The following is a 12,497-nucleotide window of genomic DNA, read 5'->3' as shown; positions in this document are numbered from 1 at the left end:
CCCATGGTGAAATAAGGGCTGAGGTGGGGGCCTCAGTGGGGGGCTCTGAGCCTCCCCGCCTGTCAGCACCATAGTTCTTGCAACAGCCACAGGATAGGCATTCATTCCGCAGGCCGTCAGGAGCCAGTGGCACTCAGCAGACTTCAGGAAGAAGCCCGTCTGCTCAGAGCAGTCACGTCAGCTCAGACCTGAGGCCTGGGCAGCCCGACAGTTGAGTGGAGCTGGTGGGAGAGACCACCGGCCCAGGGCGGGCGCAGGCTGGGCCGTTTTTTGGCACAAGGGTTTGTTAACATCATAGACAGAGAAGAATAAGAAATAATTATTTTTGGGCTCACAGCCAGGAAAACTAGTTTTCCAAATTAATCCAGGGAGAGCCGTGAATCCACAATCTCTCCTGTCACACATCATAAAACTCTGTCGTGATCCATAAAACTGACAAGACCCATCGAAAGCCTGGCTCCTCCCTCAGACCCTCGTTAGGCCAGGATCAAGAGCAGCTTTAATTAAAATTCAGAAACTGAAGGACTGTGGCATCAGCCAAGTTTTGCTCAGCCTCAGAGAAGAGGTGAGGCAACTCGAGGCTGGGCCACGCGGAGATGACGTGTCATGCCTGGTGTCCAAGAAGACGTGCCCTGGGTGGAGGTGGGGCGGCCCCTCATCCCTGTGTCTGTCATCTCACCTCCCTCCTCAATGCCTCATCAGCTGTCACACTCCCTCTCTCCACACTTTTCTGAAACAGCAGCACCAGACCAGGCCATCTGCTCTCCGGAACCTGTAAGATGACACCTGTCAAGTCACCTGGACAGGGAGAGGGCGGCTCTGCCCTTTAGCGACAATTGGCTTCTTACCATCTTTTCTTTCAGAAATGTGCCCATTTGGTTAGATATAGGTACATGTTGAACTTCATGAAATTCTCTTTTTATGCTTCTTGGTTTTTTGGCGATTTTACCATTTTCATTGTGCATTTTATTTGCTTGTTTCATCTTTTTCCCAAAGTCCCTCCTAAAGCACATCCATCTGGCTGTTCTTCTCACGTGGCACTTGCCTGTGTTCTGCCTCTCGGGCTCCTCTTGGTCTGTCTTTCCCTCAGTGCGTGTGGGTCGCTGACTGCGGCGCCTCCTCTGGCTCCAGGCGCTTTTCCTCGTTCCCGAGGCCCAGGTTTGAGGCAGCTCACCTCCCTGCAAACACTGTAACTGTGCCCACCACAGACCTGCCCACCCTCACCTTGAACCCTTGACTTCATTCCCCTCGCAGCCTGGTCATCCCCTGCTCCTGCTCCTCCACTAATCCTGGCAGGCATGGCCACCTCCCGCCCTTTCCGGGACTCGCACTGCGTCCTGGCCCCGCTCACCCTCACGCCTTCCTCTACCGGGCTGGGTCCTGGGCCTGAGAGGGAGCCGGCTGGCTTGATTCCACACTGAGTCTGCAAAAGAGAGGAGTTCTGAAACTCAACTCACCTCACATGTAGAAAACTAACTTGAATGAATCAAAGAACTGGACATCACAAACAGACCTACAAATCTCTTAGAGCAGGAGTCACCAACCCCCAGACCACAGACCGGTACCAGTCTGTGGCCTATTAGGAACCAGGCCACACAGCAGAAGGTGAGAGGCGCGTGAGAGAGCAAAGCTTCATCTACATTTGCAGCCGCTCCCCAGCGTCAGCATCACCGCCTCAGCTCCACTTCAGATCATCAGACATTAGATTTTCATAGGAGCACCAGTCCCTAGTACCAAAAGGGTTGGGGATGGCTGTCTTAGAAGATCTTTATAATGTTAGGTTAAGCAAAGATTTCTTAGAGGGGACACAAAAGCTCTAGCTGTAAAGTTTTTAAATATTGGTAACTTAGACTTCATGAAAATGTAAAACTTCACCTCTTCCAAAGATAACATAAACAAAACTGAAAAGGCAGGCCACCAGCTGGCAGAAAATAATTGCCATATATGTATATCTAACAAAGGACTTACAACCCAGGAATTAGCCAATTTTTTTTTGATGGGAAAAAAAGTTGAACAAATGCTTCCCAGAGAATGTGTGAAGTCCAGCAAGCACAGGAAAAGACCCTCAAGGTCGCTGCTGACAGGGAAGGACAGGTAAGATCAGCGAGCTTCTCAGTCCTGGACATAGGGCTGAGGCACCCAGACCACCACTTGGCAAACGGCTGTTCCTTTAAAAGTCAGTGTACCACTACCACATGACCCCAAACTAGTCAATTCCTGTGGGTATATATTCATGGAAACTTGACTCCTGGTAGCCAAGACCTGGGCACACCCAGTACTCACCAGGGGACAAGTAGATGCTCACATGTGTCCCTCCGCAGGGTGTGAGATGCCCTGAGGCCCAAGAGCGCAGGTCTCAGAATCTGGAGCTGAGCCAGGGGAGCTGACACCAAGTGTTGGAACAGGCGAAACAACAGGGCATAACAGAAGTCAGTTCAGAGGTTACAGAGTGGGGGATGGGGTTCACACAAACAGGCATCAAGGAACTTTCTGGGGGCAGAAGTTCTAGATTTTGTGGTGATTTACACAGGAGTAAATATGTCAAAAGCCATTGAACTATATATACGGTAAAAATGAGTGCATTTTATCATTGTATCAATAAAACTGACTTAAAAAGTAAGAATGAAGACTTCCCATATCCGTGTCACATCGATTCCTGTCTCCTGTTCCTGCCACGTCTCCAGCATCCTGTGTTTCCGCTGTGAGAATGTTCACTGTGGTCGTGTCACTCCTCCGTCACCCTCTGTTGTCACTGTCCATGTCCTGTGACCCTGAGGATGCCCATTGATCGCCCGTGAGCTCATTATTACAGGGGCATCAGCCTGGCCTGGGGGCATCCCTGGTGGGCTAGGGCCTCCTGCCACCAGAGTGGCAGATCTGCTCTTACGGGAGCCACCACCCTTGCAATCTGGGCTTTCCAGAGGTGAGGGGTTACACCCTAACACAGAGGCCCGAGGCCTCCCCACCTCCCAGCCAATCCCTGTCCTTTGGAGTCCTCCTCACTCAGGAAGCTCTGTGCTCAGCAGGCTCTGTTGGTCCCTGGGGGCTTGGCAACTGCAGGCCTCTGTCTAGGGTACATGGGCAGGGCGTAGACCAAGCAGCCTCCCTTCAAGTGAAGACTCCCCATTACCCACCACCCAACAACAGGGCATAATCAGGCCAAAGGTGTTATTTTTAAGTCACTAAAACAACTTACAAAATGTACAGTTGCGAGAAGGCGCTGTCCAGAAATTCTGGTTGGGACGTGGCTCCAGGACGCAGTCCTATGACAGGGTGGGTGTGTGGGAAATCCTCATGCTGTCAGCACCTCGTCCATTCATAAGTTTAGTTCCTACAGCCTAGAGTCTCAGTCCCTTTGCGGGTGATTCTGATTGGAAAGTGTCTGTAGATCACTGAGTTAGCACTGAGGCTGCAGAGGTGAGCCCAGCAGGTCCAGGGGACAAGGCAGCCTTGCCTCCCCGGTCACCATTTTCGGTGGGATTTTTTAGGCCTGTGAGTTTCTCACATGAGCTTCCTTAACCCTGCATCATCCAGGCCCACCCCAGACCCTGCAGCAGTAGCAGCTGGGCAGCTTGAGGCCTCTGAAGAAGGGCAGTGACCAGCCTCTCAGACAGCCGCCCCACAGACAGCCCTGGACTGGCCCTGTCCTCGTGGCTGCTGTGAAAGTTCAAGAAGATGGGCTCCATCTAAGCTGTGTCCAAGGGTGGGTCACAGGCTGCCAGGATCCTGCCACGCCCTCCCAGCAGATGCCCAGGCCCAGGAGCAGCCTCGTGCATGGTCACTCAGGCATAGAGGACAGGGCAGCAGATGGTGCACGCACCACAGCCTTCCCCAACCCTGATCAGGAGAGCAGCAAAGCCTCACCCACCTCTTGCTTGACCGGGGCACAGTCCTGGATATCCAGGGACCATGAGACTCCAGATGCTCCCACTTCTGGTGGCAGAGTCCCCTCCCTAGGGAAGGGCACATACTTCAAGGTTCAAGGGGCCCATTATTCCTGAAGCTACCCGGGGCCTGTATTGATTAACAATCACCATAACAACTGCCCCAAACCACAGCATCAAACAACACAAATTTGTTATCTCACAGTTCTGTAGGTCAGAAATCTGGGCGGCCTTGACTGTGGCCTCAAGTAGAGTCTCAGAGGCTAAAATCAAGGTGTTGGCAAGCTGGGCCCTCGCTGGAGGCCCTGTGGAGAATTCACCTCCAAGATCGTTCAAGGCATGGACATTTTGGTAGCAGGTCTGAGGGAGGCCGGGTGTGTGGCCTGTGAGGAGAAACAGGGCCTGGACCGTGGCCTCCTGCCACCCTGGTCCCTTGGGAATCAGCACAGGTACCCACATGTGCTTCTGGGAAGAAACTAGAAACCCTTGGCCTCAGAGCCTCCAGAAGTGGAATCCATGCATCGCTGCAGAGTTGCTGGGTCCTGGTGGAGCAGGTGAAACTTGGGCAGCTGGAGGGGATGGCCGGGCTGCCACCCACTAGAGCACCCCAAGTGCTGGGCAGAGTCTGCACAGGCAGCTGTCCTTGGTCTCTACTCAGCCTGGGTCTGAGGCGCTGCTCCATCCCTTAGGTGGTCCTTATCATCAGTGGGAATCTGAGCTTCCTGAACTGGCTGACCATCATACCCAGTGTTGCCTGCTTCGATGACGCCACCTTGGGGTTCTTATTTCCTTCTGGGCCTGGCAGCCTCAAGAACCAAGTCCTGAAAATGCAGAAAGAGAAAGCCCAAGGGGCCTGGCCCACACTGAGATACGGTGGGTAGACACCTACAGGCATGGACAGAAGGCCTTTACCCCAAGACCCAAGAAGGCTGACTCACAAGGTGCTGACCTATTTTTAGCAAGTGACAGCCAGACCCACCCCACAAGGGCAGCTGTTGTGACTCAGTTTCCACATCATCCTTGAAAGATGTTCTTGGGTCGGGGAGAAGGAAGCTGTGGAGAAAGGCCCCCTCCTAGGTCGGGAAGGTACCTCCCTCGGCTTCTGTGAGCCCAGAGGGGCCAGCCAGAGGCCAGGGTTTGAGGGGCTGGCTGAGGAGCTGGGGATGGCCTCAGCTCTTCTCTGTGGTCTGGGACCAGGCCTCGGGGGCAGAAGCTTACCCGCTGTCTCTCCCTCTCCAGGCCCAGGCTGCATGGTACGGCAGACAGTCAACCTGGCACTAGGAGTCCTGGTCGCCTGGCTCAGCATCCCCGTGGTCCTCAACTTGCTGAGCCCCAAGCAGGTCATGAATACCTCCTTCAGCCCCCTCCGAATTGTCAACACATATGGAGCCTTTGGAAGGTACCTCACGTAGCTGGGGTTCCCGTCTCAGCCACCTTTCTGGCCCAGATGTGGTCTGTCCTCTCCTTGCCCACCACGTAGTCACACGGATACCTGAGGGAGACCCAGCCCTGACCAGCCAGGCAGGCACTCTTGGTCCAGAACAGGTGTGCCTTCTGTCCCCCTGGGGCCACCATGACCCCATGGGGGAATATGTGGAGGGAGAGGCTGGCCTCCACCTGCTCCTTCTCCACCTGCATTCGCAGCTCTAGCCTTGCCCTGGTCTGCTCAGGACGGAGCCAGGTGGAGAGGTACAGGCACTGTCTGCAGGTGCTGGGAGCCCAGCCCGCCCTGACTCGGTCTCCCCAACAGCATCACCAGGGAGCGCACAGAGGTCATCCTCCAGGGCACAGCCAGCCCCAACGCCAGCGCACCCGATGCTGTGTGGGAGGACTACGAGTTCAAGTGCAAGCCGGGTGACCTGAGGAGACGGCCATGCCTTATCTCCCCCTACCACCACCGCCTTGACTGGCTCATGTGGTTTGCGGCCTTCCAGGTAAGGGCACTCTCCTCCCACTGCCCGCTGCCCACTACCTTCCTCACCCTACATGGCCAGATGCTCATGTTAGACACAAGGCTGTGGTGCCTTCAGTGGAGACAGCTGGGGCCCCAGAAACACCTGCCTCAGGGCTGATTGTGGAGGCAGGTGGGTGTGAGATCGGACCCCACTGGAAATGATGTCATAGCCCACATGACACTCAGACATGGGCACCCATGCAGCCCCCACTCTAACCAAACTTACCTAACCCACCTGGGCCCTTGCAGACTTGGGAGGTCAGGTTAAGGACTCCAGGTGTTGGGGTGTCAACTGTGGAGCAGTTTCCTATGCTCCTGGCACCAGCCCTCAAGGTGGAACTCACTGCTCAGCCACTGAGGACATGCCAGCCAAGGCCCAGGATCTGAGGCCAGGCAACAGCGTGTGACTACACTCTCCCAGGTTCCCACCATCCCAGGGTCTGGGTCTTCCTCCTGGAGCAGCCTGGGCCCAGGCGAGCATCTGACTGTGCTATGGTCTAAGGCCAGGCTTCCTTCCTGTGTGTCCACCACACACATAGACTCTGCCTCTGGACAACAGGGGTTCCCCATGTTGCTCAGACCCCTGCTGCATCCCAGGGGCCTCCCTCAGACACCCTCACACAAGGATCTCTGGGTGCCGAGGACCAAGATGCCACAGCCAGCTTCTCAAAGCACCCCCACCAAAAATGACAAGATAAGCATGGGCAACACCAGGGCAGCTGATGTCCACAGAGTGTTTGCTCAGGCCAGAGGAAGGCTGGAGGCTCCTTGTCCTCCCGCTGACCCACCTCACCCATAGGGACAGCCTCAGGAAGGCTCCGTCACTTGCCCGAGAGCCCAGGGCTGGCAGGTAACAAAGCCAAGAGGTGAGATGGCACAACACATCCCCTTGCCTACTGCATCCGAGCTACCCAAGGACAGGACAGCAGTGCGGGGAGCCAGCACATGAATGAACAGTTTACAGATGTCTGGCCAACAGGTGAAAACAAAAGCCAGTAGCCCCTCTGAAGGGGAACGCAAACCCCAGGGCAGTCCACCGTCCAAGAGAGGCCGACCACTGACCACGCTCAGGCAGAAATGCCCAGGACAACAGACTGATGTAGGGAGTGACCAGGCAGGGCCTCTGGAGGGAGGGAGCAAGCAGGGAGCACACCCACCCCCAGGGGCTCCTGCGGGCCACACCCCCACAGTTCCAGCCCACCATCGGGCTCCAGTTGCTCTCCAAGTATCCAAGCAGCCCCCTATTCCTAGCACCCCTCCTGTTCTTGCCCCCAGACCTATGAGCAACACGAATGGGTCATCCACCTGGCAGGCAAGCTCCTGGCCAACGACGCCAAGGCCCTGTCCCTGCTGGCCCTCAACCCCTTCGCAGACAGGGCCCCCCCAAGGTAAGACCCCTCCCAGAATGTGCTCTGAGGGCTGGGCCCCCGAACCCTGGAAGCGTGCCGGGTACAGAGGGCTGCACTGCTCACCTGATGAAGGGAAACGGGATCCTGAGGAAGGACAGCTTGTCCTGCCCTCCAGCCCCGGTGGGCTCCAGATGCTTGCGGCTGAGCACTCTGCCTTCAGTGGGGCTAGACGCCACGGAGTCTCCTTTTCCAGAGCCCTGCCTGCCCCGAGTCATCTGCTCTGGGACCTGGTTGATGGGGTTCCTCATAGGCCCCTCTGGAGCAACCTTACCCCGGCAAAGAGCACCTAGGTGGATACACAGCCTCTCAGTGCAGACCCAGAGCCTGAACCCCAGGCTCCCCTGAGAAGCCGCGTGTCAGCGGGCACAGGCCACTGCCCTGGACAAAGGCTGCAGGCTGATGCCCACCCTCCCTGCAGGTGGGTCAGGGGAGAGCACTACAGGTACAAATTCAGCCGCCCTGGGGGCCCTCACGCTGCCGATGGAAAGTGGTGGATCCGGAAGAGAATCGGCCCCTACTTCCCTCCACTCAGCCTCCGGGACTTGAAGGGCTACTTTCGGTCACGGGAGTGGCCATACCCAGAACTGGAATAGAGAGCCCAAGGCCTGTGCACTAAGAAATAAAATGGGAAGACCTTGGCACACCAGCACCACTGCCCACACCTAGACGTCCAGGAAAGCAAGACCGGAGAAGAGAGGGGGGCCGTTGGGGGTCTGCTGGGATCCCGGTTGGCCATCTCTCACAACTGGTCTCCAGGCAACCCACAAAGCCACTCCACCCCCAGTCATCTCCCTCATCACTGGGCCCCTCAGACACCAGTGTCCCAAGGGAAACCCCAGCTCTGGTTGGTCCAGGACCACCAGCACTCACTGCTCCTCCCATTGGCCATTCTTGGCCTGAGAACCACTCAGGGTCCTTGGCACCTGGGGTGCTAGTCCACAGCCAGGCCCACACCCCCAGCAGCCGAGCCCCCAATGTGTGCCTGGTGTGGCTGTGAGGAAACCTTTACTCCTCGCCTCTGCACCCCCAGGGGTGGCTCTGCCACCGCACCCAGATAGACTGAGAGGAGGAGGAGCCAAGGCTTCCAGTCTTCCCCCTCATGCCCGCCCCCTCCTCAGAGCCCCTCTGGCCTGGGCCCTGCATTCTTCTCCAGTGACCAGCATCCACAGGCATGGACAGAAGCCCTTTGTCCACCCAAAGGGCCCTGAGCAAGGCGGTGCCTCTTGCTCCTTTGTGACCACATTCCCCTAAGCACACACCATGGAGCCTCCTGCTCTCTGAGCTGCTGGGGAGGGGGATGGCAGTGTGTTTAGCTCCAGCCTGGGTGCTAGGGCGGCAGGGGTCCCTGTGATGGTGATTCTGAAGCCCAGGTGTCAGAAGTTATACTGAATTGTTTTTTGCTTGGCAATCCTGGGGCCCCACTGCAATGAGATCTGGGGTACAGCCCAGAATCTTTACTACCTAATACGAGCTGTGAGTGGACCAGTGATGTCCCTCCAGACAAACAGCTAAGTACTAAGTGGCATAGCCCCAGTCCTGGTCAGCCAGATCAAGGGGTCTTGGGGGCCTTGGAACTGGCCCTACCCAGGAGGCAGCAGGCCAGGGGGTCCTCCCTTCTCCCCTGGGTTGGCCGGCACCAGCTAGAGTGGCCACCCACTCCTTCCTCCCGCCCCCACCCCCAACTGTCCAGGCTGCCTTGCCGCACTGCGGAGGGTCCCAGTGGGAACAAGGTGGTTCAGGCCAGGAGGCCAGGATGAGGTGGGCACAAGTGCGGGTCTGTGTAGAGCGTCCCCCACTCGCCTGGGGGGTGAGCCCAGGTGCCAACAGAGAGGCCGTGTTCCCGCTCACAGGGAAACAGGCTCCCTGTGTCTGTGATGGGACAGACGGGGCCTCAGACAGGGAGCCTGGAGCCAGCAAGTCTGCCCATGGCAGCCAACCGCTGGCTGCTGTGCCTGGGCAGCCCTTCCTAGGGGGCCGTCCTGGGGGCTCTGCCGATTAGTGGGGGCACCTGGGAGCCTGAGGAGACCCTGGGCCTTGACTCCAGGTGGCGCTCCTACCTCCCACCCAGAACTGTGGGTGGCCTCTCTTCCAGGAGCCATGGTGGGTCCCCACACACCCCCAGCCCTTCTCACCCACCTCTGGGCTCACTGCCACCTAAGGCCGGGCAGGGGAGACCCCTGGGACCCAGCTCCCCTGACTGTGGGCTCCTCTCTGAGCTCCATCTGGCCATACCCCGCAAGCGTCTGTAACCCCCTAAGATACTCACCACAGGTGATGTTTAGGCCAGGGGCAGTATGACACTGAGTCCCCTTGGATCAGGGGCACCTCAGGAATCAGGCAGCCCCACACCCATCCTGTTACAGGACAAATATCCACTCACCTGGGGACATCACAGATGACCCCAAGTACAGGTTGTGAGGGCATAGTGGTCAGAGTGAGGCCTTGCCCTCTGACACAGGAAGTCTCATCAGACCTGCTCCTCCCACAGCCCCTCATACTTCCAGAAGCTTGAGTGACCTCTGACACCCACCATCCACCAGAAGCCTTTGGAGCCTGTGCTGAGGCCCCACTTTCCTGTCAGAGGGAGTCAGACTACACCTTTCCTCTACTCAGAGTACTCCTATGGCCGTGCCTCCCTGAGCATGAACCTGGGGGTCACTGCCCATCACCCCAGCCACACCCTACATCCTCTCCATCCTTCATACCCACCAGCTTGTCAGGCCTCGGTGCCCATGCCCCTCAGGGCCATCTTGCCCTGCCTTCACTGGGCCCCGGGTTGTTCCTGGTCATGTTCCGGGCTACTGGGGAGCTCAGCCTGGCCCCCAGTGCCAAGTGGCACCCAATACAGGTCTGCAGGATAAACTGCCTATGTGATGACAGAGAAGGACCTTAACACTACTCACATCTGCTCTGCCTGACACTGCCCTCTCTCCAGCCTCATTAGAATCTGCTGTTTGTTGGGCAGCCTAAGAGAAACTTGCAGAGGGGAGGGAGGTTCAGGGACATGAGGAGGAGGCATTTGCTCACCTTCCCTCCAGACAGCTGAGTGTGAGTGAATGGGGGCCTGTTCTTCCTCCCTTGCTCTCCTCCCGAATCATCCATCTGGGGCCCATGGGTGAGGGCTCTCCACCCTACTTGATAGGAAGCACAGGCATCTGTTGGAAACTGAATGTACATCATACTCACATGAACATGCCAGAGCTGCTACATTCAACTGCTAAAACCTAAGAGTAAGTCCGGGATCCTTGGGAGGGGCAGCAGGGGTTGTCTCAGACAACAGGACAGGGGCCCTGCTCTCGGGGTGGGACCTGACCCTGGGAAGGAACCAACCCCAAGGAGGGATAATCAGGGGATGACGGGCACCTGGCCTGCAAGGAGCTGAGAATTAACACATTCCTATTCCACCTGCTCTCTGCTGAGTCCACACCCACTGGGGGCTTCTTCCCATGCAGAGCATTATGCCCCCATGGCTGTCACATGTCTGGATGCCCAAGCCACCATTATACCCAGGTCCTAGGCAGGACCCTCTAAAGCTGCTGAGCTTGTCCCTGAGGCCATGCCACATTCTGGAAAGTTTCTTAGTCTAGGGGTTGCCCAGGCATACGAGACCTCTGCCCTATCACACACTGCCACCAGGACACATTGAGGTGACCCCAACTCTCCACCTTGGGGGCCACACCTTGATGAGCCAGCCCTACGCTTGACCTGCAGAGTTGGAGCCAACAGGTCATGCTCCACTGGAAAATACCTGGAATGGAAAGACCACCTGTACCACTGCCTGTTCCCAGGGACTTGGGACTCTAGACACCCAGGCACTGTCCACTGGGCGGTGGCTGTGCTCGGACGACCCACTGGGCCTGGCTGTTGGCTCCATCCAGAGCAGCAAGCTCAGCCAGGGGCCTGTCTCCAGGGAGGACTCACACTCTGCTTCCCTTCTTGCCCCAGCAACCAGGCGAGGGGCACAGCTCATCACACATAAGACAGGCTGTGTGCAAGCCTTCACCAAACGTAAGGGGCTCTTGGCGTCTTCTGTGCTGAGAGGTTTTTTCCACTCACTTAAAGATGATTAAGTGCATTTTTGGCACCTTCTAAGGCCAAGCACATACTCCTCTCAACCTTGTTCAGAGAGACATCCATCCTGAGGGACAATTCCAAAGCCATTAAATAAGGTGGAACTCAACATATCAGCAAATTGACCTTTAAAACTACTAAAGTAATCAGCAAAATTGAGAAACTTTTAGCATGGCTGACAAAGAGAAGACACAAATAATTCAAGAAAGGAAATGGGGGCATTCCTACTGATCTTACAGAAATAAAAAAGGATGTAACAGAGTACTGTGAGCAACTGTATGCCTACAGGAAATGGACAGATTCCTCGAGATACACAAACTGCTAAGAATGACTCAGAAAAAATAGAAAATTTGAAAGGATCTATAACAGGTAGAGATTGAATAAGTAATCAAAAACCTCCCAACAGAGAAAAATACTGGACCAGATAGATTCATTACTGAATTCTACCAAGAATTTAAAGCATTAATATCAATCCTTCCCAAACTCTTCCAAAAACATGGAGGAGGGGGAATACTAACTCATACTATGAGGCCTGTATTACTCTGACAAATTTAAACAAAGGTACCAATATCTTTAATGAATACAGATGCAAAATACTAGCAAAACAAATCTAACAGCATATTAAAGGGAATATACACCATGACCAAAAGGGATTTATCCCAGGAATGTCAGAATGGTTCAACATAAAATCAGTACAATACATCACATAAACAGAATGTGGGGGGGAGGGGGAGGACACCAGCTGATCATGTCACCTGATGCAGAAAAGGCATTTGACAAAAATCTAACACCCTTTCATGATTTAAAAAAAAAAAGAAAAAGAAAACTGGGACTAGAAGGGAATTTCCTCAACATAAGAAAAGGCATTTGTGGGAGTGGCACCATAGTGTAGTGGTTAGCACATCTGCTTTACACACAGAAAATCCTGGGTTTGCGCCCCAGGTGAAGCCATAGACCATACCCCGGTGCACCAGGCCTCCCCACCCCACCCCCACCACCGAGTGTGCGGGAGGGGTGGGGGTGCCAAGCCCCGGGTGCACCCCACGAGCGTGTGGAAGGAGACGCCCCGCCCTCAAAGATCCAGTTCTTAAGGGGGAGAAACGGCAACATCCATAGGTCAGGGGTGGAAGTAGGGCGTGGGGAATTAAAGAGGGGGGGAAAAAAGGCACTTGTGAAAAT

General features: G+C 55.7%; 1 protein-coding gene across 4 annotated transcripts in view; it reads left to right on the top strand.

Annotated features, from left to right (window-relative positions):
- Positions 1-7,896, top strand: part of LMF1 (lipase maturation factor 1) — a 98,047-nt gene extending 90,151 nt beyond the window's left edge. For 3 of the 4 annotated variants that reach the window (XM_039884831.1, XM_039884834.1, XM_039884833.1), the window contains exons 7-11: positions 4,574-4,757; positions 5,124-5,283; positions 5,635-5,818; positions 7,114-7,226; positions 7,666-7,896. In XM_039884831.1, coding sequence (XP_039740765.1) covers positions 4,574-4,757; positions 5,124-5,283; positions 5,635-5,818; positions 7,114-7,226; positions 7,666-7,840 — 816 coding nt within the window. In that variant the 3' untranslated portion in view covers positions 7,841-7,896. The remainder of the gene's footprint in view (positions 1-4,573; positions 4,758-5,123; positions 5,284-5,634; positions 5,819-7,113; positions 7,227-7,665) is intronic. The other variant, XM_039884832.1, reaches the window with a different exon arrangement.
- Positions 7,897-12,497: the final 4,601 nt, after the last annotated feature.

This window comes from Pteropus medius, unplaced genomic scaffold, assembly GCF_902729225.1.
Source record: "Pteropus medius unplaced genomic scaffold, Ma_sr-lr_union100, whole genome shotgun sequence".
In the NCBI taxonomy this organism is placed as follows: domain Eukaryota; kingdom Metazoa; phylum Chordata; class Mammalia; order Chiroptera; family Pteropodidae; genus Pteropus; species Pteropus medius.
The sequence above is the reverse complement of the archived record's forward strand: the minus strand, read 5'-3'. Positions and strand labels throughout refer to the sequence as shown.